Source organism: Mobula birostris, chromosome 24 (assembly GCF_030028105.1).
Source record: "Mobula birostris isolate sMobBir1 chromosome 24, sMobBir1.hap1, whole genome shotgun sequence".
Classification (NCBI taxonomy): domain Eukaryota; kingdom Metazoa; phylum Chordata; class Chondrichthyes; order Myliobatiformes; family Myliobatidae; genus Mobula; species Mobula birostris.
The window spans coordinates 58,951,926-58,976,931 of NC_092393.1; the positions used below are offsets into that span (position 1 = coordinate 58,951,926).

General features: G+C 40.6%; 1 protein-coding gene across 1 annotated transcript in view; it reads left to right on the forward strand.

Annotated features, from left to right (window-relative positions):
- Positions 1 to 25,006, forward strand: part of ern1 (endoplasmic reticulum to nucleus signaling 1) — a 115,994-nt gene that overhangs the window by 72,491 nt on the left and 18,497 nt on the right. Inside the window, exons 9-17 of the mRNA XM_072242748.1 lie at positions 1,714 to 1,792; positions 3,670 to 3,829; positions 7,512 to 7,630; positions 14,338 to 14,523; positions 15,824 to 16,088; positions 18,300 to 18,390; positions 18,817 to 19,006; positions 20,299 to 20,398; positions 22,170 to 22,369. Coding sequence (XP_072098849.1) covers positions 1,714 to 1,792; positions 3,670 to 3,829; positions 7,512 to 7,630; positions 14,338 to 14,523; positions 15,824 to 16,088; positions 18,300 to 18,390; positions 18,817 to 19,006; positions 20,299 to 20,398; positions 22,170 to 22,369 — 1,390 coding nt within the window. The remainder of the gene's footprint in view (positions 1 to 1,713; positions 1,793 to 3,669; positions 3,830 to 7,511; positions 7,631 to 14,337; positions 14,524 to 15,823; positions 16,089 to 18,299; positions 18,391 to 18,816; positions 19,007 to 20,298; positions 20,399 to 22,169; positions 22,370 to 25,006) is intronic.

The following is a 25,006-nucleotide window of genomic DNA, read 5'->3' on the forward strand; positions in this document are numbered from 1 at the left end:
TCCTTGTAAGTGAGTCAATAGGCTGTGGAAAAGTTCAGAGTTGTGGTGAATGTAGTTATTCACGTCAGTTCAGGAGTCTGATGATTGTAGGGTAATAACTGTCCCTGAAGCTGGTGCTGTGGTACCTAAGGCTCTTGTACTTCCTGCCCAATGGTAGTAGTGAGAACAGAGCATTGCCTGGATGGTGGGGTCCTTGATGATGGATGCTGCTGTGTGTTTTATGTTGTGTCTCCATGTTACCTTCCAGCAGCATTATAGAACAAAAGAAATAATAGGCTACTAAAAATATTAGCACAGGTCACCAAGGAGGTAGGTTTTTCCGGAGTGTCTTAAAGGAGAAAGTTAGGGAGGTGTGAGGAACTGAAGGTATGGGAACCTTTGGATATTTGAGGAACATTTTAGGAACAGCTTCTTCCCCTCTGCCATCAGATTTCTGAACAGACAATGAACCCACGAGCACTACTTCATTATTTTTACTCTTTTTGCACTATTTACTTAAGTTTTTAATAGAAATATTTCTTATTGTAACTCATGGTATAAGTTATGTCTGCACTGTACTACTATCACTAAACAAATTTCATGACACACATTGATGATGATGTTGACTCAGGCCTGAGAGGCCAGCGTCGGGCATTTCCATGCCTTACAAAGCGCAGATCGGAAGGCTTTGTGGGGCGCCACTCCTTGCACAGACATTTCGCGGTATTTTTCTTTTTTTTTATTTTACGAGGTCGAGTTGTGAGCTCAACACTCAACCTGGCACGGATGGAAAGCATACTCGGGAGTGGGCCGACTGGATTCAAACCTGGGAACCTCCGTTCCGGAGTCCGGCGCTGATATCACTGGGCCACCAGCCGACCAACATTACGTCGTACATTGACATACATTACGTCAGAGATAATAACCCTGATTTTGATTCAGTCAACTAAGTATAGTATTTTCAGGGTATTTTACCTTGGGATAATTTGGCTGATGTACCATATACATTTCAGTCTATTTTTCTTGATTTTGATTTGTACTCCTCAAAGGAGTACAAATTACCTTAAAGCATCCTCATTGTCTGCACGTTAAACCAGGCACGGGTGGAAATCTTTATTATTATTATCAGTTTCAGTGTGGAACGCTGGCTGCAGTCCTGATAGTTTCACCAAAATTACTGCCATGAAATCTGCCCTGACCTTGTCATTGATATCCACAGGATTGATTGTGAGTAATCCACACACAGAAGAGATTCTGTACGTACTGGAAATTCAGAGCAACACACACAAAATGCTGGAGGAACTCAGCAGGTTAGGCAACATCTATGGACCGGAATAAACGGTCAACGTTTCGGCCCAGGACCCTACATCAGGACTCTGAAGCATCAACTGTTTCTTCCCCTTTATAGATGCTGCCTGTTGAGTTCCTCCAGCATTTTGTGAGTGAATTAACCGTACTTTCGTTCCAAAATAATTAATTGCCATAAGGTATTCCTACTTGCAATTAAAAATTTTAAAGTTTAATATTCAAGAGGTTTTGAGGAAAAATTTAATAAACAACAAAGGAGATTGTATTGATATGGTGAGATGTAAAAGTGGAACATTTAGTCAACAAGTCATTGGTGGTACTTGTGGCTGAATGATGGCTGTTCTAGCTAATTTACGTCACTGCGTATGCTCTTTGAGATTTCTGATGGCTTGAAGAACTTTTCCTTCTTATTTTCTCTTTTCTTAGGCCGACTCTTTATGTGGGAAAATACTCCACCAGCTTGTATGCCTCATCATCTTTGGTCCACGAAGGAGTGGCTGTTGTGGTAGGAAACTGGAGTTTAATGTACCTAAGCACAAGGTTCTACATTAAATAGTGACCACGGGTTAGGTTTTTGTCTAAAATGTCCAACAGTTGTTAGTATATGGTGGATATATGAGTTATAAGCACGGACTCCAATTCCTTGGTCTCTGCAACTGGGTGGTGGACTTCCTGACCAACAAATCTCAGATGGTCTCTGACACACCTAGAAAACAAGGACATTTGTGTCAGAATGTGATTTCTAGATTTCATTTCGGTATTCAATGCTTTTGTCCCTGCATTGTCGAAGTACACCACTGTGTAACTAACCAACAGACCTCATAGTTAGGATCAGGTATTCCCAACCTTTTTTATGCCATGAGCCCCTCCCATTAACCAAGGGGTCTATGGATCCCTAGATGGGAACCCCTGGTCAAGATGCACAAATGCTCTTTCCTCTCCATTATCCTCAACACAGGTGACTCCCAGGTCTGTGTGCTGAGCCAGTTGCTGTACACTCTGTTCACACGCGACTGCATGGCCAAACTCCTGAGTAATCACATTGGTAAGTTCACTGATAACACAACAATCGTCACCAACAACGGTGAGACAGCTTACAAGGAGGAGGTGGAAGAGTTCAAGGCCTGGTGCCAAGCAAATAACCTTTTCCTCAATGTCAACCAGACAAAGGAGATGGTTATTGACTTCAGGAGAACTTGCACCACTCACACCCCTCTTCACATCGATGGCACAGCAGTGGAAACTGCAACAGTTTCAAACTCCTGGGAATATTTATCCTGCACTGCCTCTCATGGTCTCAGAACACATTCTGTACAATCAGGAAACCTCACCAATGCCTCTACTTTCTGAAGAGGCTCTTTTCCCTAAGCCCCTAGCTTCAGTGAACTTCTCCCCAGTAAATACGAACGAAGTCTTCATTTGAGACCTTGCCTAAGTCTGATAACTCCACTTATAGGCCACTCTGAACCTTAAGGGGACTTGTTCTCTTTCTAGATTCCCTTTTAATGTACAAACATATTTATAGGATCTCGTAGGATTCTCCTTTACCTTATCAAAGACATCTCATGAACACCAGAGATTCTGTAGATGCCTGAAATCCAAACTAACACATACAAAATGCTGGAGGAACTCGGCAGCTCAGGCAGCATCTGTGGAGAGGAATAAACAGTCGATATTGAAGAGACTCGGCCCTAGGCGTCAGCTGTAAATTCCTTTCTATAGATGCTGTCTGACCTGCTGAGTTCCTCCAAAAACATCTCAATATCCTTTTGTTTTTGCCCAGAGTTCATGCTTTTAACTCGTATCGTACAAAATTCTCTTCTTTTCACTAAAGTGAAAAGTGAACTGGTGAAGATTTTCTTCACTAAACTCTGCTCTGAGTTACTCTTTGACCTGTGACTGCCACCGATGTTTTTATCCAATGTGAGCTCTACCAATGGGGCTAGTCCTAAATGCTGATAAAATTCAGGGTGATCAATGGATCAGAATTGGAGGTACTCTTATATTTTGGAGAATGCTGAAGGTGATTACTGAGATAATAGACTTGAAAACAAGCATCTGTCCACTTGGAGAGCCTGTGTAAGTCAGCAAGCACGTGGGAAATGGGTTGATGAGAGTTGATATGAGTTCAGACATGGCAAGCAGAGTTTGGGACACAAGCTAGAATGGGAGATGTCAGTCGAAGGTTGGTTAGAAAAGACTAGCCAAAAGATGATAAAAGTATAATTAAGGTTTTCCGTAATGAGTGAGCTAAGGTAGGGGCAGATGGTTGATGTTACTGAGGTGGAAGTAGGTGTTGTAGATGGTGGGATGAATGAATAATACAAAATAGATGATTATAGCTTTTTCCTTCTATTTTTAACTCTCTTTCTGTTTTCACAGCCACGAGGCAGTGCATTCCCGTTGCTTGAAGGTCCTAAAGCAGAACATGTTACGATCACAGGTCACAGAGAGTGTGATACCACTCCCAGCATTGACGTGAAATTCACATCCGGAGTCAAAAACACAATTGATTACCTGCGGAACCAGTGGTTTCTGATAGGTAAGAAGAACTGTGGTGGCAGTGCCCCCTGGTGGACATCAGGAAGTAGTAGCATTCAAAGCACCCAACGACAATGGCAATGTCCATGTCAGCCCTGTGTCCCTGGGGAAGTCGAGCTCTGTACAAGGTCCCACGCGATGGCGGCGGGACTCCGGGACCGCAGCGAGGAAGCTAGAAATGCCATACTGGTGGGAAATGGCACAGTGTTGTACCTGGTTAGAGATACTGCATCGCAGCACCAAAGACCTGGGTTCAATCCTGACTATGAGCAGTCTGCAGGTTCTCGATACACTGAATCAGAATCCAGTTTATTATCACTGATGTATGCTGTGAAATTTGTTGTTTCATGGCGGCAGTATAGTGTAGTACATAAAAATTACTATAAGTTACAATGAGAAATATGAAAAGTAGTGCAGAAAGGGAACAAAATAGTGAGGTAGTGTTCATGGAAGTTTGGTTGATCACTGAGCTTGGCAAAATGTTTACAACCATCTCGGCTCCGATCGAGAAGCCATCATCAGTGCGCAGTTGAGGGTGTTGTCTCCTCAGAATGCCGGTTCCATAGTGTTCATAGGTTCATAGACCATTTGGAAATCTGATGCAGAAGGGAGGAAGCTGTCCTAAAACATTGAGTGTGTGTCTTCAGGCTCCTGTACCACCTTTCTGATGGTAGCAATCACAATAGGCCACGTCCTGGTTGGTGGGGGTCCTTCATGATGGCTGCTCTGCTTTTGAAGCATCACCTTTTAGTTATTAATTTTATTTAACAATATAGTGCAAAGTAGGCCCTTCTGGTCCTATGAGCCGTACCACCGGCAACCCCTGGCCACCCTGATTTAACCCTAACCTGATGGTGGGACAATTTACAATAATCAACTAACCTACCCAGTATGTCTTTGGACTGTGGGAGGAAACCAGAGCACCCTGGGGGGAAAAGCCTTGCATTCCACAGGGAGGGTGTACAGACTCCTTACAGACAACGCCGGAGCTGAAATCAAACTCCGACATCCCGAGAAGTAATAGTATCACGCTAAATGCTACGCTACCGTGGCACCTACATTTGGAGATTTCCACAATGGTGGGGAGGCCTGTGCCCAGAATGGAGCTGGCTGAGTTTACAACCCTCTTTAAAAACGTAAACAGGAGGGATCCTGCAGATGCTGGAAATTCAAGCAACACACATCAAAGTTGCTGGTGAATGCAGCAGGCCAGGCAGCATCTCTAGGAAGATGTACAGTCGACGTTTTGGGCCGAGACCCTTCGTCAGGAATTTACAACCCTCTTGCAGCTTTTCCCTCTTCTGTGCATTGGCGCCTCCAAACCAAATGGTGATGCAATTTGTTAGAACGTTAGAGTCATCTGTGACATACTAAATCTCAAATTCCTAATGAATATTGCCATTGGAGTACCACCTTTGTAATTGCATCGATATATTGGGATACTACAATGGATTCCTGTTAATTGGGACACATCAGGACCAGTACATTTTGGCCCATTTAACTGGATATCCCAATTAGCCAGATTCATGGAAATTGTTAAAAAAGTAATTAAAAAAAACAAACTGCTGTCTGAGTAACAAATTAAAATGAAATTCCAAACAAATTAGAACACTCTCAATACTACTATAGTGCTATAAAACTGCATTAGTTCCTAATAGTTATCAACAGAGGAATCAATCTAGTGTACGCTGCTGTGTTCTTTTGATTGAATGTAAATAAACAAAAGCAGTGTAGACACCTAGTGCAGATTATGGACTGCCTTATACAATCTGTTCAATGATTGTATCCTCCAAATCTTCATTTTCGTTGTAACATTCAAGATTATTGTGCATACCTTCGAATTCTTCATAGGTTCTAACTTGTTGAAGTAATCAGGTAGTTTCATTTTCACTACCCCATTAACCAGAATCCACTGAGTATACTGTGCATGATATGCTGCCGCTCAGGAACTTGAAGTTGTTCACCCTATTCACTTGATGTGTGTGTTCCCTGGGTGCTTCAGTTCCTTTCACATTCCAAATCTGTACCGATTGGTTGTAAATTGTTACTGCTGTGTGGGTGAGAATTGATAAAAATGTAAGAAGAACTTAAAAAGGAAGGTTGATGTAGGATTGGTGTAAATGGGTGGTTGATGATTAGCATGGGGCCCTGTGGGCTGAATGGCCTGCTTCTATGATGCATTGTTCTACAGCTCTTACACTTCCTGGACTGTCTTGGTATGCTCTCTGTGTAAGAATGTTTAATGCTTTTGACCTCTCCTTGCCTAGTCAAGTGACTTCTCAAAATTATCTATTTCATTCAAAAGACATGGGGAATGAAGAGATTTGAGAAGACGAATCGATGGATTAGGGGTTCTGTTCACATTTAGGATAAACACCAACAGGGATAGTGTTAATTTTGTAATTTCCTGGTAGTTGCACATAAAGGGTTGTTGCCAATTCTGTATCTGAGAGTCACATCTGAATGGCAGATTGCCATCCGTTGTGTAGGCTGACATCTACCCAGCAAGATTTCCTTTGGTAAATTTTAGGCCAGTATTGCTATATAATTCAACATGGTGGCCCTTTTCTCATTGTTACCATCGGGAAGGAGGTACAGAAGCCTGAAGGCACACACTCAGCGATTCAGGAACAGCTTCTTCCCCTCTGCCATCTGATTCCTAAATGGACACTGAACCCGTGAACACTACCTCATTTTTTCAATATATATTACTTCTGTTTTTGCATGATTTTTAATCTCCAATATACATATACTGTAATTGATTTACTTATTTATTTCTTCTATATTATGCATTGCATTGATCTGCCGCTGCTAAGTTAACAAATTTCATGACACATGCTGGTGATAATAAACCTGATTCTGATTCTGTGTCACCTGGCTCAGTAATTTAGATATCAGGGCCTGGCGGCTTTAAGAAATATATTTTTCTCCCTCCTAGAATGAATATTGAAATATCTTCTCACATGGCTTTCATTCATGAGAAGTGTATGGCTGGACATATTGCAGAGTTATGTGGTCTTTACTGTGGATTTGCAACCCGGGTCTAAATACCTGAAAGATTGAAAGTCTCCTTGCTCAGATGCATTGAATGAGTAGATTTTCAAAACAGGTTCTATTCTTAATTTGGTATTGATTGGTAAGACCATACCTTGGTAAAGCATGTACCTTATGTAGACCCGACTGGATGTGGAAAGATCTGGAAAATGCTAATGGTGAAGAGAAGGGGTCTTGTCTCCATGACACTGATGTGTAGATTATTTGATCTGCTAAGAAATCACCATATGGTTGTGGTTCAGTTTCCTCATCCATTATTTGAATTCCCCTCCTGTCTAAGAACTTTCTCTGTGATAAAAGTTAATAGCATTTAAAATGACATTTTACTGTGGTTGGAGATGGATGTGTAAATATTATGTTGCACAGATATTATACAGGTTTGCTGGTAGACTGTGGTATCATAATATTCATCTATCTTTAAATCTGTGTTGAAGGGATACGTCCCATCATAGCAGACGTACCGTGACCTTTGTATGAAAAGTGAAGTGTTGTAAAATGTTCCAATATCTAATAGTTGTGTTGACTTTAGTTTTAATTAATCTTTACTATTCATTTCAGGGCTTGTACTATGGGTTGTATGATGTTCACTGCTCTTGCCTGCTCGGCATTAATGGATATGATTTCTGCAGGTCATCATGAAATGCCCCTGGCAGCTCAAACCAAGATTCTTAATGACTTCCCTGAAAATGTACAGAAAACTCCAGATGATATCATCACCACCAACCCACAGAACAACCTGTTTGAAGATGTACGTATGTCTTAATTTATCCCATGTTTGTATGATCTAGAGTACCATGTTGGTTTCCTCCTGCATTCCAAAAACTTACGGGTCAGGGTTAGTAAATTGAGATGGCATGATAGTGTAGTGGTTAGTGTAACACTATTGCAGCGGCAGCAACCTGGGTTCTCACCGCTGTCTGTAAGAAGTTTGAATGTTCTCCCTGTGATCATGTGGGTTTCCTCCGGGTGCTCCAGTTTCCTCCCACATTCTAAAGAGTACAGAGAAAATATATAGTCTGGGTCTGGAGGACCTGAGTTAGAAGGAAAGATTGAATAGGTTAGGACTTTATTCCTTGGAATGTAGAAGATTGAGAGGGGATTTGACAGACATGTGGAAGGACTTCCGGTAGAGCTCATGGAGTGAAGTCGTGTTCTTGACTCGCTCCATTACCTCTGAGTTTTTCTTCTTATGATCAGCTATATTTTAACTAACCATTAAGGCATCGACTTTTACAATACTTTGAAACAAATTGGGCTCTTTGATAATTGGATGCTTTTAAGGTCTGCTATGTCTAAGAATGGAAAAAATGGGAAAGATGGCAAACCTCTGGTTAGACCGAAAGGTACCGATTTTCCTCCGACTGAACCACCGGTGACTTTGAAAGCTATATCGGATCTAATTCAAAGGAAAATTTCAACCTCTATTACGGAGCTGATTCATGCGGAAATTTTAATTAATTTCCAGAAAATTGCCGATTCAATCGGTAAAATACAAACATCTATCACGGAACATCAGTCGGCTATATCTAATCTTCAAAAATCCATGCAACAAAATGAACTCAAGATGGGGAAAATTGAAGAAACAATTACTATAATGAAGAAAAAACTTGACTTTCTGACCTTTAAAAATTCTGACTTAGAATCCAGAATGTGACGGCAGAATCTTCGAATGATTGGTGTGCGTGAAGCTGTTGAATCTGACAACCCTATGAAGTTTTTTTTCTCAACTTTTAAGAGATGCATTTCCTACTGTATTTCCTGACCAACCACCGTTATTGGATCGTGTTCACAGAGTTCCATCATACTCGTCTAAGTCAGATAAACCTCGACATGTCATCTTACGTTTTCATTACTTTCAAGACAAGGAGAAACTGTTTCGATTCGTTCGATCTAAAGGTTACATTGATTTTTTAGATCTTCATTTCCGGTTCGTGGAGGATTTCAGCAAACAAATTCGGGATCAACGGGATCGTTACAGATCTGTGATGTCGGAACTCTACAAGATGGATTTAAAACCAGCGCTGCTTTACCCAGCACGTTTAAGGATTCGTACGTTGGATGGAGCCCTCCGTTTTTTTGAATCTCCATCGGATGCCCAGGGTTATCTGGATCAATTTTCACCTTCAACATCTTAATCGTAATTTTTAACTATCTCCGTTTGATCGGAGGTTGTGAATCTGTTGGCCTTAATTTTTTTTGCCTTATACGGGCAGAAAAGTTTATTTTTGATTAATTAATATGGTTGCTAAACTTTCTTTCTATCTGCGTCATTCCTTTCTTTTTCCCAGGGGATTTTGGATGGTTATTTCCTCAGCCTCATTCTACGGATTTCCTTTGAGGCCTTAAATTTTGTAGTTTTTAAATCTACTTTTTTTTGTAGGTTTTCATAACTAGTTTATGTTAATAATTTCATTTCTTTTTTTTGTTTATTCATAGGGTCTGGGGTTTGTTGCGGTTTTTTTATATTTTCTGGCTTTTTCTCTGTTATGTTAAGTGTTTGTTTTAATTGATTTACTTTTTTTATTCTTTTACTGTTTTATAACTAGCTGATCTTTTTTATATTTACACTTTTTTTTAGGGACCGTCTATCGGAAGTCATGGGGGTAGTTTTAGTGCTTGCTTCTTTCCGGCTGGTCTGTTTTAGATTTAGCCTTGGGATCATGGGGTGGGGGGTGGTGGGAGGGGCTTCACGTTTTAGTTCCTTTCTCCTTGGGCTATTTACACTATTGAAGTATTGGTTGCGTTCTCCTTCCCGGTATCTCTTGTTTGTTCTGTTCCCTTTCCGGGTTCGTGGGTCAAGCCTATCGTCAATCCTCCTTTTTGCGGGTTGACTTTAGGGTTTATGGAGTCTATTATTAATTTTGTCTCCTGGAATACTAATGGTCTTAACCATCCTATTAAAAGGAAAAAAGTTTTTAAAGTGTTCCGGAGACTTAAAGCACAAATTCTATTTTTACAAGAGACCCATGTGCGGAGGGGGGACAGACTACATTTTTTTAAATTCTGGAAGGAACAACAGTTTCATTCGAACTCTAACGCTAGGATTCGAGGCATCTCTATTTTTATAGACTCCTCAGTTACTTTTATACAACATGATATTATCTCTGATCCGAATGGTAGATTTCTACTGGTTAGTGGTCTACTATTTAATCAAAAGGGGTAGTTTTGGTTAATGTTTATGCTCCTAATATGGACTGTCCGGAATTTTATAAATCATTACTTAATCAGTTCCCCAATTTGAATGAGTTTTCATTGATCTGGGGCGGAGATCTTAATACCTGTTTATCTCCAGCTTTGGACCATTCAGCTCCTCTACGGACCTTACCTAATAAATCTGCAACTTTGATTAATTCGTTCCTCTTTGATTCTGGGTCGATGGACATTTGGCGTTTTTTGCATCCTCAGGAAAAAGATTTTTCTTTTTTTTCCACATGTTCACCATTCCTATTCAAGAATTGATTATTTCTTTATTGACTCTCGTCTTATTTCTTCAGTGATTAAATGTGATTATGACTCTATAACCATTTCGGATCATGCTCCACTTAAGCTTTCTATTAAAATTCAGGCCAATACACAAAATAATAGACAATGGCATTTTAATTAGCTGTTGCTTCAGGACTCGGACCTTGTTAACTTTATGAATGAACAGATTGATCTTTTTTTTACAATCAACTATACAGAGGATATTTCTGTGAACATTCTTTGGGATACTTTTGAAGATTATATTCGTGGTCAGATTATCTCGTATTCTGCTGCTTTGAGGAAGAAGCTGAAGCAGGAGGAGTTGGTAATTGTGGACAAGATTAAGGAAATTGATAAGAAATATGTTACAGCTCCCTCTGAGGAGTTATATAAACAAAGAACTGAACTTCAAATGGAACACAGTTTATTACTTTCGTCCTCGATTGTAAACCAATTAAAGAAAACAAGAAGTGAATTTTATGTACACAGTGACAAAATGGGCAAACTGTTGGCTAACCAATTGAAGTCTCATTATGCTAATCTCAAATTAATCAGATTTTTAATCAAAATGATCGACTGATACTTGATCATGCGGGGATTAATCAAACCTCCTTTGATTTTTATTCTTCCTTATATCAATCAAAGTCTTCTCGAGACTCTAAATATATGAATGATTTTTTAGATAGCCTAGATTTCCCTGAGATTTCACAGGATATGTCTTCTATGCTAGATACTCCCATTACCACTGATGAGATTAAGAATGTTATTTCCTCTATGAACCTGGGGAAAGCTCCTGGTCCTGATGGGTTTGCCGCAGAATTTTATAAATGTTTTGCACCTTCATTAATCCCTTGGTTCTGTAGGGTTTTCAAGGCTTCATTAAAACTTGGTAAACTTCCCGAATCTTTCAATAGAGCGTCAATCTCTCTAATATTAAAGAAGGATAAAGATCCTGCTCAATGTGCATCTTATAGACCAATCTCTTTATTAAATGTTGATTCTAAAATTTTTTCTAAATTATTAGCAAACAGATTTGAAAAAGTACTTCCTTTTATTATTTCGGAAGACCAAACGGGTTTTATTAAAGGTTGTTACTCTTTTTATAACATTCGCACACTGTTAAATATTGTTTATACCCCCTCACAAAATGTTCCTGGGTGTGTTATCGCTTTAGATGCTGAGAAAGCTTTTGATAGAGTAGAATGGCCTTACTTATTTAAGGTGCTTGAAATGTTTAATTTTAGCTTGAAATTTATATCCTGGATCAAATTGTTATATCATTCTCCTGTGGCCTCGGTCCGTACTAACTCTTTAAGCTCACCTTTTTTCCCTCTTTTTCGAGGTACTCGACAAGGTTGTCCTCTTAGCCCTTTATTATTTGATATTGCATTAGAACCTCTTGCAATTGCCATTCGAGAATCTCCAAATATTACTGGGATAACTCAGGGCTTAAAATTCCATAAAATATCACTCTATGCTGATGATTTACTTTTATATGTTTCTAATCCTCAAAAATCCATCCCTGCTGTTTTAGATTTATTAGCACAATTTAGTCTTTTTTCAGGTTATAAATTAAATCTTAGTAAGAGTGAACTTTTCCCGATTAATAAACAACTTCCCTTATGTCATAACTTTCTGTTTAAATTGATTAATAATTATTTTTCATATCTTGGGATTAAAATTACTTGTAAACACAAAGATTTATTTAAGATTAATTTTTTACCCTTAATTGACCATATTATTCAACTTTCATCTAAATGGTTTCCATTATATTTAACTTTGATTGGTTGTATTAATGCAGTTAAGATGTTTTTTCTGCCAAAATTTTTATATATATTTCAGGCATTACCGATTTTTGTTCCAAAATCTTTTTTTGATAAAGTTGACTCAAAAATTTCTTCATTTATTTGGCAAAATAAAAACCCGAGACTGGGTAAAATACATTTACAGAAAGCTAAGAGAGATGGAGGTTTAGCATTACCTAACTTTAGATTCTATTATTGGGCAATTAATATTCGACATAGGAAATTTTGGTTACTTGACCAGGATATACTATCCATTCCTAAATGGGTAGCATTGGAATTACAATCTGTTCAGGGCTATACACTTGGCTCTATTTTAGGTTCCTCTCTTCCTTTTGATTTGAAACGCCTCAAACAGGTCTCTAACCCAATAGTTAAATATACCTTACATATTGGGTTTCAATTCAGAAAATTTTTTGATCTTAACCAATTTGGGCTAGCAATTCCTGTTTTAGGTAACATATTTTTTCCTCCCTCTTTCACAGATCGTGCTTTTCAAATTTGGAAGACTAAGGGTATTTCACGGTTTTTGAATTTATTTTTAGATGGTTCCCTTATGTCTTTTGAACAATTATCTAATAAATATAATTCATCAAGAATACATTTTTTTAGATATCTACAAGTTAGAAATTTCCTAAGTACTATACTTTCTTCCTTTCCAATGCTTCCTCCTACATATATTTTAGATACTATAATTAACCCTAATCCATGTCAGAAAGGTGCATCGGCTATGATTTATAATATTATTATGAAACAGGAAAGCTCCATTTGATAAGATTAGGGTAGATTGGGAACAGGAATTGGGTTGTATCATTTCCGTGGATGACTGGGGGCAGATTTTACAATTAGTCAATACTTCCTCTATCTGTGCTAAACATTCCCTAATTCAATTTAAAGTTGTTCATAGAGCACATATGTCCAAAGATAAATTAGCTCGCTTTTATTCTCATATTAATCCTTTTTGTGATAGATGTCCGGGGCAGTTAGCCTCTTTAACTCATATGTTTTGGTCTTGTCCTACTCTGGAAACTTTTTGGAGAGACATTTTTAATATTATCTCAAAGGTATTGAATATAGATATCTCTCCTCACCCTATTACTGCTATCTTTGGATTACCTAAAATTTCCAGTAATCTTTCTCCTTCAGCCCGTAGAATGATTGCATTTCTTACTTTAATGGCGAAAAGATGTATCTTACAACATTGGAAAGAGCTTAATGCTCCAACTACCTTTTTTTGGTTTTCTCAGACGATATTATGCTTGAATTTGGAGAAAATTAGAAGCAATCTCTATGATTCCTCACTTAAATTTGAACAGACCTGGAGATCTTTTATTCAATATTTTCATTTAATGTAATTTTTTTTTCTTCTCTTTTTTTGCTCCATATTTATATTCCCTTCTTGTTTTTTTTTTACTGTTTTTAATGGAGGTCGGGTTTGAGGACGTGATTTTAAGTTCTTTAACTCTACTTGGTTCCAAGTTAGCCCATTGCTTTGCTTTGCTTTTAGTTTAGTTGCACGGTGGGTTTTTTGGGGGGTTTTTTTTTTCCTTTTCTCTATTGATATATATATATAAAAATTAGTATACTATTATGTTACCTTGTTATGTTATGTTTAAATTACATTGTATCATTTTTTTTTATCTGTATTAATATCTCCTGTAATTTTATTATATTCTAACAGTGTATTAGTGCCTATATGGCTTACCTTTTTGTATACTTATTCAATAAAAAGATTTAAAAAGAAAAAAGAAGGCAGACATGTACAAAATTATGAGAGGGATAGAAAGGGTAAATGCAAGCAGGCTTTTTCTACTGAGGTGGGTGGGACTACCAACTAGAGGTCATGGGGTAAGGGTGATGAAGGGTCTCGGCTGGAAACATCAACTGCTTACTCTTTTCCGTAGATGGTACCTGGCCTGCTGAGTTCCTCGAGCATTTTGTGTGTGTGACTGTGATGTCCCAGCTTAGCATAGCATCAGCTTGGTCAAAGCTGGACTCTAAATGGTCAGAGTCTCTGTACCAGTTTATTGGCTTTGGTGAACTGGTTGTAACTGTTTAACAATACCAGTAATTTCTGTGTGTGTGTGTGTGTGTGTGTGTCTCTGCCTCTGCGCGTGTGCCCATCTGTCATTGTGGCAGTACACTCATTGGCATTATAGACATTCTTTTGTTTTTTATAATTTTGTTTCAGCACTTCCCAAGCATTGATGAAGTTGCGGAAGACTTCGACATTCTTAACAATCTGAAAGAAAAATATAGCAAATCGCAGCCCAAGCATGAAGCTCCTGTGGATTCAGTGTTGAAAGATATGGCCACTATCGTCTTCAGTACCTTTCTACTGGCCGGATGGGTGGCTTTTGTCATCACCTACCCTAAGGTAGTGAACCCCAAAGCTGTGATAGAATCATTGAAATAACTGGCTGTGGCAGTGTTTAGATAGATGTGTATGTTATAGAATTGTGTTTGGTAATGTGCTCACAAAGTGTGGCACTTAACTGGTGCTGTATTAGCTTTGTACTCTTGCTGTCACATCCACGGCACCAACGAATGAGTCTCAGTTCCCGCCAACGTCTGTAAGGGGCCTGGGTTCTCCCCATCACCGTGTGGGTTTCTTCCAGGTGTTCCATCTTCCTCCCATATTCCAAAGGCGTACTGGCTGTGGGCATGCTTTGTCAGCACCCAAAGCGCAGCAACACTTTTGCAGGCTGTTCCCAGCACTTCCTTGGACTGTCCTGGTTGTTGACACTAAACAGTGCATTTCACTGTATGCTTTGATGTACTTGGGACAAATAAAAATAATCTTTCATCCTTTTTCACTTCATACCCAAAATTACCTCACCTAGCAAGTTTCATTTGGTTAATAAGATAGTCCAGGGAGCTTCACAGAAGTAATTACTTCTTTCTGAGCCACTGAAAGAGAAGTTAATGCAGGTGACTAACACTGGGTTAAAGAATTATTAAAGATTTTCTTTTTAGCTGGTTCGTCACAACACTGTGGGTTCAACACAGAGTGCTGAACCTGGTATTGCACTGTGTGACCCTCTACCACATCATACAGGGGTCTTATCCACCAAGACAGCAAGGAATCTCATATTTTCCATTAGATCACCAAGCGAGTCGCTGAAACCCATCCTTCCAGGGTGCAGCCGTTACTACCCAGGGAAAAAGTCTCTGACTGTCCACTCTGTCTGTCACCGCCAGATTGAAAAGGTCAGGGTGTCGGGGCTGATTCAACTTGCTGCTCCACGAGGTGTTCTATTGGGTTTTTTTGTGGCTGCCTGTAAGGAGACAAATCTCAAGGTTGTATGTAATATACATACTTTGATAATAAATGTACTTAGAACTTCATCTGTGGCTTCTATCATCTTGTACACCTCTATCAAGTCACCTTTTATCCTCCTTCACTCCAAAGAGAATAACCCCAGCTCACCCAAACATGCTCTTTAACCCAGTCAGCATCCTGATGAATCTTGTCTGCACCCTCTCTAAAGCTTACACTTCCTTCCTGTAATAAGATGACCGGAACTGAACACGATATTCCAAGTGTGGTCAAACACAATGGTGTTTTTTTTAAAGTAAATCTGTTGCTATTTTAGCAGCTGGCAGCTCTGAAACTGTAAACAATTAATATAATGGCTCAAGAAGATAACAGATTAAAACCGCTTTGTTTTGTTTAGACTGTACAGCAGCAACAACAGCGGCAGCACGAACAGTTTCAGAGACACCTGGAGGAAAGGCTGGAGCTCATGCAGAAACGGCAGATCGTTTTCCGCCCTCCACTCCTGGGTCCAGAGTCTGAATTTATGGAAGCACCTAGACTGAGGACAGATAGCTCCAGCACCAACACGCCGAACGCATCCCCGAGAGTATCCAACCATTCAATGTACTCAAACCATTCCATCTCTGAGTTTGGCAGCTCGGCCACGGAACAAGAAGATGCAGGTAAAGGGTCAGAGCCCGATGAGCCGGCTGCAGTGGGCGTGGTGAATGTGGAAGGGGCACCACTGTAACCATATTTCATTCCATCATGTAGGTTTTATTAAGTCTTTTAAATTTTTAATATGGTCAGTCACCTGTGGTCAACACCAACACCATTACATAGAGTTAAAAGCAAGTTACTATTCAGTGGAATTTTATTTGAAGGCATTTTTTAACAGGATTACATTGCTACATCCTATTCATCTTTAGCTCATTCTCTTTTTTTTGGCGTGTGCCTGCATGCGTGCGAGTCTGTGCGTCTGCTTGTCCGTGCATGCGTCCGTGATTATGTCTTTTTCATGGCTTTTTACAAGGCGCGGAGCGAGAGAGAGACTGTGTGGCGTGCCACTCCTCACACAGACATTTTCGCAGTATTTTCCCTTTTATTTTACGAGGTCGAGTTGCGATCTCGACACTCAACCCAGCACGGATGGAAAGCGTACTCGGGAGTGGACCCGACTAGTTTCGAACCTGGGAACCTCCGCTCCCGGGTCCGGCGCCAATGTCGTTGCGCCACCAGCCGGCCCCTTTAGCTCATTCTGAAGATCAGTTTTAACAGTCTGTTCTTTACACTGACAGGTTGGAACTGTAGCTGTTTCTGTAACTGGGTTGACACATGACAGAACTGGACCTGGAGTTTGAATGCTGTTTTCACTAGCATTAGAGTATAACATAGAACATTACAACACAGTACAGGCCCTTCAGCCCACAATGTTGTGCTGAACTTTTAACCTACTCAAAGATCATGCTAATGCTTCCCTCTCACATTTTTCTATTTTTTCCATTTTTCTATCATCCATCTAAGAGTTTCTTTGTCATCATCAGTATGCGCTGTGTCATGTGAGGTGGGTGATCATGTTGTTCTTGGTAAATTTTTCTTCAGAAGTGGTTTGTCATTGCCATCTTCTGGGCGGTGTCCCCAGCCATTATCAAAACTCTTCAGAGATTGTCTGCCTGGCGTCAGTGGTCGCATAGCCAGGACCTGTGATAGGCACCAGCTGCTCATGTGGCCATCCACCACCTGCTCCCATGGCTTCACATGACCCTGAACGGGGGGCAGAGCAGGTGCTATGCCCTGTCCAAGGTGATCTGCAGGCTAGTGGAGGGAAGGAGTGCCTTACACCTCCTTTGGTAGAGACACTTCTCCACCCTGCTACCCAAAGATTCTCTTAAATGTAGCTAATGTATCTGCCTCTGTAACCACCCTTGGCAGCACATTCTACGAACCCACCACTCTCTGTATTTTTTAAAAAAAAAAAGAAACTACCCCTGACACCCCCTGTACTTTCCTCCAATCACTTAAACTTACACACCCTCGTATTAGCCATTTCCACCCTGGGAAAAAGGCACTGGCTGAATAGCAAGGAGTCTGTCTGTGTCAGGATCCACACTGGACAGGTCTGTGGTTGCAGGAGTTACTTTGCCAGGAGAATGAAGTTCGTGTCTGAAGGCAGTTTTTTTTGTTTGGGTGCTGTTGGAGTCATACCATTCACCAACTCCACGCTGTTTATCTGGTTCAATGTACGGAAGAGAGGGGAATCCAGAGCTCTTTTTCAATGTGTAACCAATTCCCAATACCCAGTGGTTTGAAATGCAAGAGACACATGCTGCCCCTGCTAACACAAAAGGGCATAGTTTTAAGGTGTTTTGGAGGAAAGGTTTGAGGGTGATGTCAGAGGTAAGGTTTTTTTTTTACACTGAGAGCGATGGGTGTGTGGAACATCGTGCTAAGGGTGGTGGTCGAGGCAGATGCATTAGGGACATTTACGAGAGTCCTGGATAGACACATGGATGATAGGAAAATGGGAGGGCTATGTAGAAGGGAAGGGTTAGGTGATCTTAGAGTAGGTTAAAAGGTCAGCACAACATTGTGGGCTGAAGGACCTGTACTGCGCTGTAATATGTTCCATATTATTTCAGATATGATTAAAACAATGAGGAGCAGTGCATGTGAAATGTTTTTTTTTAACATCCCAATATAACCAACGTATTGCCTGAGCAGCCGACTCCATTATTTCACTGTGGTCAGCATCATATCGAGCCGGTGCAAATCTTAAGTGATTCCTTGAAAGTTAGTTCTAGGAACGTGGGTGGGAATTCTAGTCATAATTTGTAATACTGTATCTTGTCTCAGAAAGGAAACAGCAGGTTTACCTTTTTGCCTTTGTCCCCCAGATGATGATTCTAATATTGTGAGAGTTGGGAAGATAGTGTTTCATCCAAAGGATGTCCTGGGACATGGTGCCGAAGGAACTATCGTGTTTAAGTAAGTACGATTCATTCCCGGAATCTGGAATATGTGGTATGCAGTCATTCTCAGGGAAAGGCTTCTTGAATTAGATTTTCTGCCCTGGCTGCTCAATCTGAAACAGCTGTCTTCCATTAAGTGATCGATCCAGGTAATTTAAAAAAATAACTTTCTGGATTCTTTTGTGCGGTATAGTAGCTGAGTGCTTAGCGCAATTCCTTTACAGCGCCAGCGATCACGCCATCCGTAAGAGGTTTGTACATTCTCCCCATGACTGTGAGGGTTTCCTCCAGATGCTCCAGTTTCCTCCCACATTCCAAAGATATAAGGGTTAGGGTTAGCGAGTTGTGGCCAGCCTTCAGACAGCGTTGGCCAATGACACAAAAAGACTTATTTCACTGTATGTTTCAAAATAAAACCAATTCCTGTTTTTGTCTTCTCAAGAGGCAAGTTTGATGACCGATACGTGGCAGTGAAGAGGATCTTGCCCGAGTGCTTCAGCTTCGCAGACAGGGAGGTGCAGCTCCTTCGAGAATCAGACGAGCACCCGAACGTCATCCGTTACTTCTGCACCGAGAAGGACCGTCAGTTCCAATACATAGCCACCGAGTTGTGCACAGCCACTCTGCAAGAGGTGAGACCTTCAGCGGGCTACGTTACTGCTAAACACAAGGAAAAATGACAAATGTTATTGAGTGAAATTTAAAGGTGACATCCTGCCAGGGAGGTGTAAACTGATATCATTTTCTGGTCCTGTCATGGGTAATGGTGTAAACAGGACTGCCTTGCCCAGTCAGGCATACTTGTGTCCTATAGAGGAATGAAATTTATTTCTTCCTAGAAGATAAAAGTTGTTGGCAAGGGTGGTGTGTATTATGTGTCCCTAATGGAGTAATTAGTGTAGTCTTTAATTAGTATAGTCTTTGTGTGTGGTGACAGTTGTGAGCTGCCCCCAGCATACACTCAGATGTGTTGGTTGTTAACGCAAACAACGCATTTTAATGAACAAATAAACTTGAAGCTTTAATCTTTAATCAACCACACTGGTAAATGTGGACTTGAATAAACCTATTCTCAAGAGGGACAGTGTTTCCTTCTCTTGACAGCAATCATACAGTAGCCAGACTGATGATCTCATAGTGACATTCAAAGTTCAAATTATATTTAATATCAAAGTGTGTACAGTATACAACCTTGAGATTCATCTTCATGCAGGTAGCCATAAAACTCAATAGGACCCATTCAAAGAAAAGCCCCACACAACAAGATGATCAAATGACGCAAACTCCTTATTCTGGAATTACTTGAACTTAACTTCCTCCTCCTATGGGTTACGGGCTTGTGCCTGGGTCAGAGTTCCAGAATTCCGGCTTCTAGTCCATTAACGACATTGGCTAAAGCTGCCTGCTGAAGGCAAAGGGGGAGCTGAAACTTCTGCTGGGCAGCTGAGGTAAGCAGGAAAGGAGAAAGATGCAGCTGAGTTGAGAAGGGACACAGATGTTTTCAGCTTATCAGCACCATAGTGATGGAAAATACAGTCTGAGTGTCATAGTAGCATAGTGGTTAACATAACACTTCACAGTAATTGGGTTCAGTTCCACCGTTGTCAGTAAGGAGTTTGTACACTCTCCCCATGACTGCATGGGTTTCTTCCCCCATTCTGAAGTTGTACGAGTTCAGGTTAATGAGTCATAGACCTGCTATCTTGATGCCAGAAGCATGGCAACACTTGTAGGGTGCCCAGCGCATCCTCTGACAGCGTTGGCCACTTTTGCAAATCGTAGAATTCATTGTATGTTTCCATGTTTTGATGTACTGTACATGAGACAGATAAAGCTAATCTTTATAAAGTCCAGAAGCTTCTTTAAGGTTGTGTTTTGTGGTTGTATCTTCTTCTTGTCGATAACCTTATTTTCCCTCCATCAGTATGTTGAACAGAAGGACTTTGATCGCCATGGTTTGGAGCCCATAATTCTACTACAACAAACCACGTCTGGTCTGGCTTATTTACACTCTCTCAATATCGGTAAGTAAAATGCATGCACCAGTGAGGGTCCTTGGCCCTGTCGTTATTAAGAGCACCCACAAGCCCGATAGTGAAGGGGAAGCCACACGTAATGTGAAGCGGGGAAGCGGAGGAGGGAAAAGCAAAATCAATTCTGAGCTCTCTGTCCAAATCCAGGCCAGAGAATTTTTTCATGCTTAATTTTACCCATTCAAATATCGATGCAACAAAGGCTGCCATTTTATGTTGAGTAATAATATAGATTTAGATCCTTCATTTGATTTTTTGTTTGAAACAGATGTTTCTTCTAACCTTGGAGGCCCAGTTTGAGTTGTCCAATATCTGGGTCAAGTGATGGTGATTGCAGGTAGTGGGATTTATTTGAGGTAATGTACTAACCACCTTGCACAGTTGTATTGACAAATTGAATCAACTGCTATTGAGTATTCCAGGAAGTTACAGCAGAGAAACCAGTATTTACTCAGTATTTCATAAACGTATTTCGCTCCCTTTGTCTCAGCTGCTCTAGCAGAAGAGTCATTATTCATGGGATCGTGCAGTAATCCAGTTCCAAAGGAGGCCGGGCAGTGCATAATGCGTGTGTGAACTGTTTGTTTGCACTTTCCAGTTTTATCAACTTTGTCCCCACAGATCTACAGAGAATTTTACTTAATTGAAATTTAATTGCAATACAAGTAAATGGATTTAGTGTAGATGAGCAAAATTTTGGCAAGATGTGTTGGGCTGAAGCCCTGCCTCTCTAGTGCAACTGACTCTCCAAATAATTTTTCAAAGCTATTGTTACACTTTCATTGAATTCCTGATCGCAATTACTAACCAAACCATTAGGTGGCAGTAGATGTCAAGTTACCTTAAGGTGCAAATTAAATATTGTAGCTTTTAAACTAAACCCTCAGACTCTGGCGAGACAACAAATTTTTCGGAAGTGTTGCTTCCTGAGAATTTTTTGTTTATGATAGACTGCTTGAAGCTGAACACAAATATAATTTCAGACTACTTGTATCACATAGGAGTTTGGAGAAACAAAAAATTAACTTTTATTGAATATAATGCTTTTAATTGCATAGTGGTTCTGACACTTCGCAACAGTTCAACCAAGCTAAAAATGTTTCATTCGTACTCAGTGTCTGAGGCTCCTCGCTTAACTGTCCAACAACAATCAGCTAGCATTGATGGATTCCACTTGCCCTGATACTGATTCTCGATGACCACAGTGTCCTAGTGAAACCTTTCACCATGCTCGTCTCTGACAGCACCGAGATTTGCAGGGAATCTAAATGGGAATGCTGAAAATGAATCTTTAGTAACTTGTTGCACTTCATGGTTGTGTCATGTTGTCGACCAGCTGCACGTAGTTTGGTGCTCTGTAGTTTCCATGAAAATTTTCAACAGCATCCTTAAATGCCTTCCATTCACTTTTCTCTGGTCCCACTGGAAGTTATTCGAATTGCCTGTCATTGATGACCTGTTCAATCTGTGGACCAACAAAAATCCCTTCCTTAATCTTGACATCAGATATTCTGACTTGAACTATGAAGTAAAATAACAAATATAGGCAATCTCAATAAAGTGGTGCATGATCTCATGATCAGCAGCCCAAAATCCCTAAGGTAAATCCTAAAGTATTCAGGAAGCAAAATCTTTGTTGTCCAGTGTTATCAGACAATAACCCAGCTGCTTCATTACTTTTACTTAGTTTTGGCATTCTTTGAATGGTCATTTAGATTTGTGTTGTCATTTATGTCTCTGTAATATGCCCTAACTCTCTCAGTCCACAGAGATTTAAAGCCACACAACATACTGATCTCCATGCCCAATGCCCACGGGAGAGTGAAGGCCATGATCTCCGACTTTGGTCTCTGCAAGAAGCTGGCAGTGGGCAGGCACAGTTTCAGCCGCAGGTCAGGGGTACCAGGCACTGAGGGCTGGATCGCTCCAGAGGTGCTGAATGAAGACTGCAAAGCAAATCCGGTGAGTTCATCAGAGCTGTCTCTCATAATCGGTGTATCAACAAGCCAGCAGTTGTCATTCACTGAGGGCGCGGAGCTGGGTTACAGACTGAAGGTGATAGCAGAGGGTTTTACACGGGGATTACGCAAATTGGTGTTTGGTGTGGAAATCATATACTGCCACAGCCAAGAATGCTCACCAAAACCTCTACTTCCTCAGGAGTATAGAGAGATTTTGCATGCAGCTGTCGACCGTTACCAATTATTATTGGTAATAGAAACTCATCTTGGTGCAGCAACTGCTCTGCGCGTGACCACAAAAAACTGCAGACTTGTGAACACAGCATTCTCCCCCCTGTGAGCCAGACGGTACTGATGCCTGAAAGCACATAACCACCAGGCTCAAGGGTAGCTTCTGCCCACTGTTGAAAGAATATTAAATGCTTCCCTAATACAATAAGATGGACTCTTGACCTTATAATTTACCTCATTATGATCTTGAACATTGTTTACATACAATGCATTTTCTCTGGCTTTTACATTTTATTGTTCATTCTGTTATTGTTTTGACTTGTTCTACCTCACTACACTGTAATGATTAGATCTGTATGAACGGAATGCAAGACAAGCTCTTCACACTATCTCAGTACATGTGACAATAATAAATCAATTCCTATTTCAGTTCCCAAACATTCGATCTGAACTGTTTTAACTCCTGCATTGCTGTGCATTTGGGAGTTCCATATCCCAGGACATTAGTACTGGATTTTGTGATCACCAGAGCAGAGTTCACAAGGGTTGGCTCGGACAAGAGAAGTTTACTCAAAGCATTTGAAACACAGGAGACTTCAGTGCCTCTCTGTAAGACAAACCTGCCGGTTTTGTTCTAGGGACTAGGTTATTTTATACCTGAAGAATGAAGAGTACCCATGCTCTCACTGCTCCTTTCTGCCAACATTAACCACCATCTCAGCAAATGTCCTCTGAACCTGACCCAGAATGTGATTGAGGCTTGAAGTGGGCTGTGGAGGTGAAAGGCAGTACCGCGAAAGCCTAGTCCGAGCAAGGCAGTTCCCTGAAATGCTTCGAATTTTTCAGCCGTTTTGCACACACCCCACCTATTGCACACGCAGCAGGCTGGTGCAGAGACAGCTCCTAGTGAGCTGTGACCCTTGGTGCTCTTCAGCTTTTACTGCTGAACTCTGACAGGCTAAATCACTGTAATATTTCCAGGGCAGTACCCAAGTGAAAAGGCAATTGCTGTGCTAAACCAAGGCAGTACTTAAAATCACTAAGCCAAACTGAAAATTAACAGGTTTAGAATTGATCAGTTAAAGGGTAGAAAGAAAGGCAGAGAGACTGCCTTTCATTGGAGTTCCAAATTGCAGGGTGAATCTTTATCTCAAAGCTTACATTTTTAATACTTTTCCATGAAATCAGGTGGTACCATCTCAGTGTAGTTCCCAATCCAATGAGTTTACATCACTGCAGCTGCCTGATGCTGTTCCACTGATTCAGACGGGTGACAGGGTATGTGGCAGTGGAACACAGGTAGGAGGGGTGCCTCTCTGAGGCTGGTGCTGAAAGAGTTTTGCCCCGTGGCTGACAGCTGCTCTCCCCCACCTGGCAGTTTTTATTTTGCCAGTGGTATCACTCGGTTTCCCAACACAGAAGAACAATATGAGATTTGCATTTTCTGCACATAAACGGCAGCTCTGGCAACAAAGTTGTGGTCTGATGTGTACAACTCTTCCTTTGTGTTCAGAAACTAACTAACATGTCAGCTGTGTAATACCAGCGTTTTTGTCTTCATGATCTTCAGTTTATAAATTAAGTTCAGCTAATGACTCATTATTTTCACCAGAGACACTATCTAGACACATACAAGTCTCAGCTTTGGAGACTTGTTGAATGCATTGTTAGAACTGGAAGTCTTCTGGGATTTAAGATAAATCTCTGTGTATCAAACTGAATGGAAAACGATTCTGTGCTCCAGACATGTAACCACATTAAGCTGTTTAGGCAAACTAGCTTTTATTTGTGCCCAGCAAGACTCACAGAGAACTAGGTGACAATAGCTGGAGTCTGCTGAGGAATATTGGTTGAGAGATGATCGTTATAATGATTATTGAATGAACTTCCCTCGTTATCTTTCAAGTTGTGCCTTGGGGCCATTTACCTCCACCTGATCGAAAAGGTCTCATTTCTGACGTACAGATCTGGCACGTCAGCCAGCATCATGTCATCGAAAACAGGCCCTTTGGCCCATCTATGCTGCACTGTAGACACTTTAAACCACTTTTTGTAATATTGTTCACATTGTAAATCCATGCAGTTATTTATTTATTTATGCACTATTTAGCCCTTTAACCTCTAACTTTATTGGCTTCTTCCTTTTTTATTTTATATGATTCTTTATAATTGTTTGATGTTGTTTTTTGTTGCACGTCGCACACTGACCAACGCACCACAGCAAATAGCTAATACTTGCAAAAAAAAAGGTTCGTCCATCGTCAACGATGAAGACCTTAGCACCATTAGTACTTTTTTTTTACGAGATTGAGTTGCTAGCTCAACACTCAACCCGGCACAGGTGGCAAGCATGCCCGGGAGCGGCTCAACTGGATTCAAACTCGGGAACCTTCGCTCCAGAGTTCGA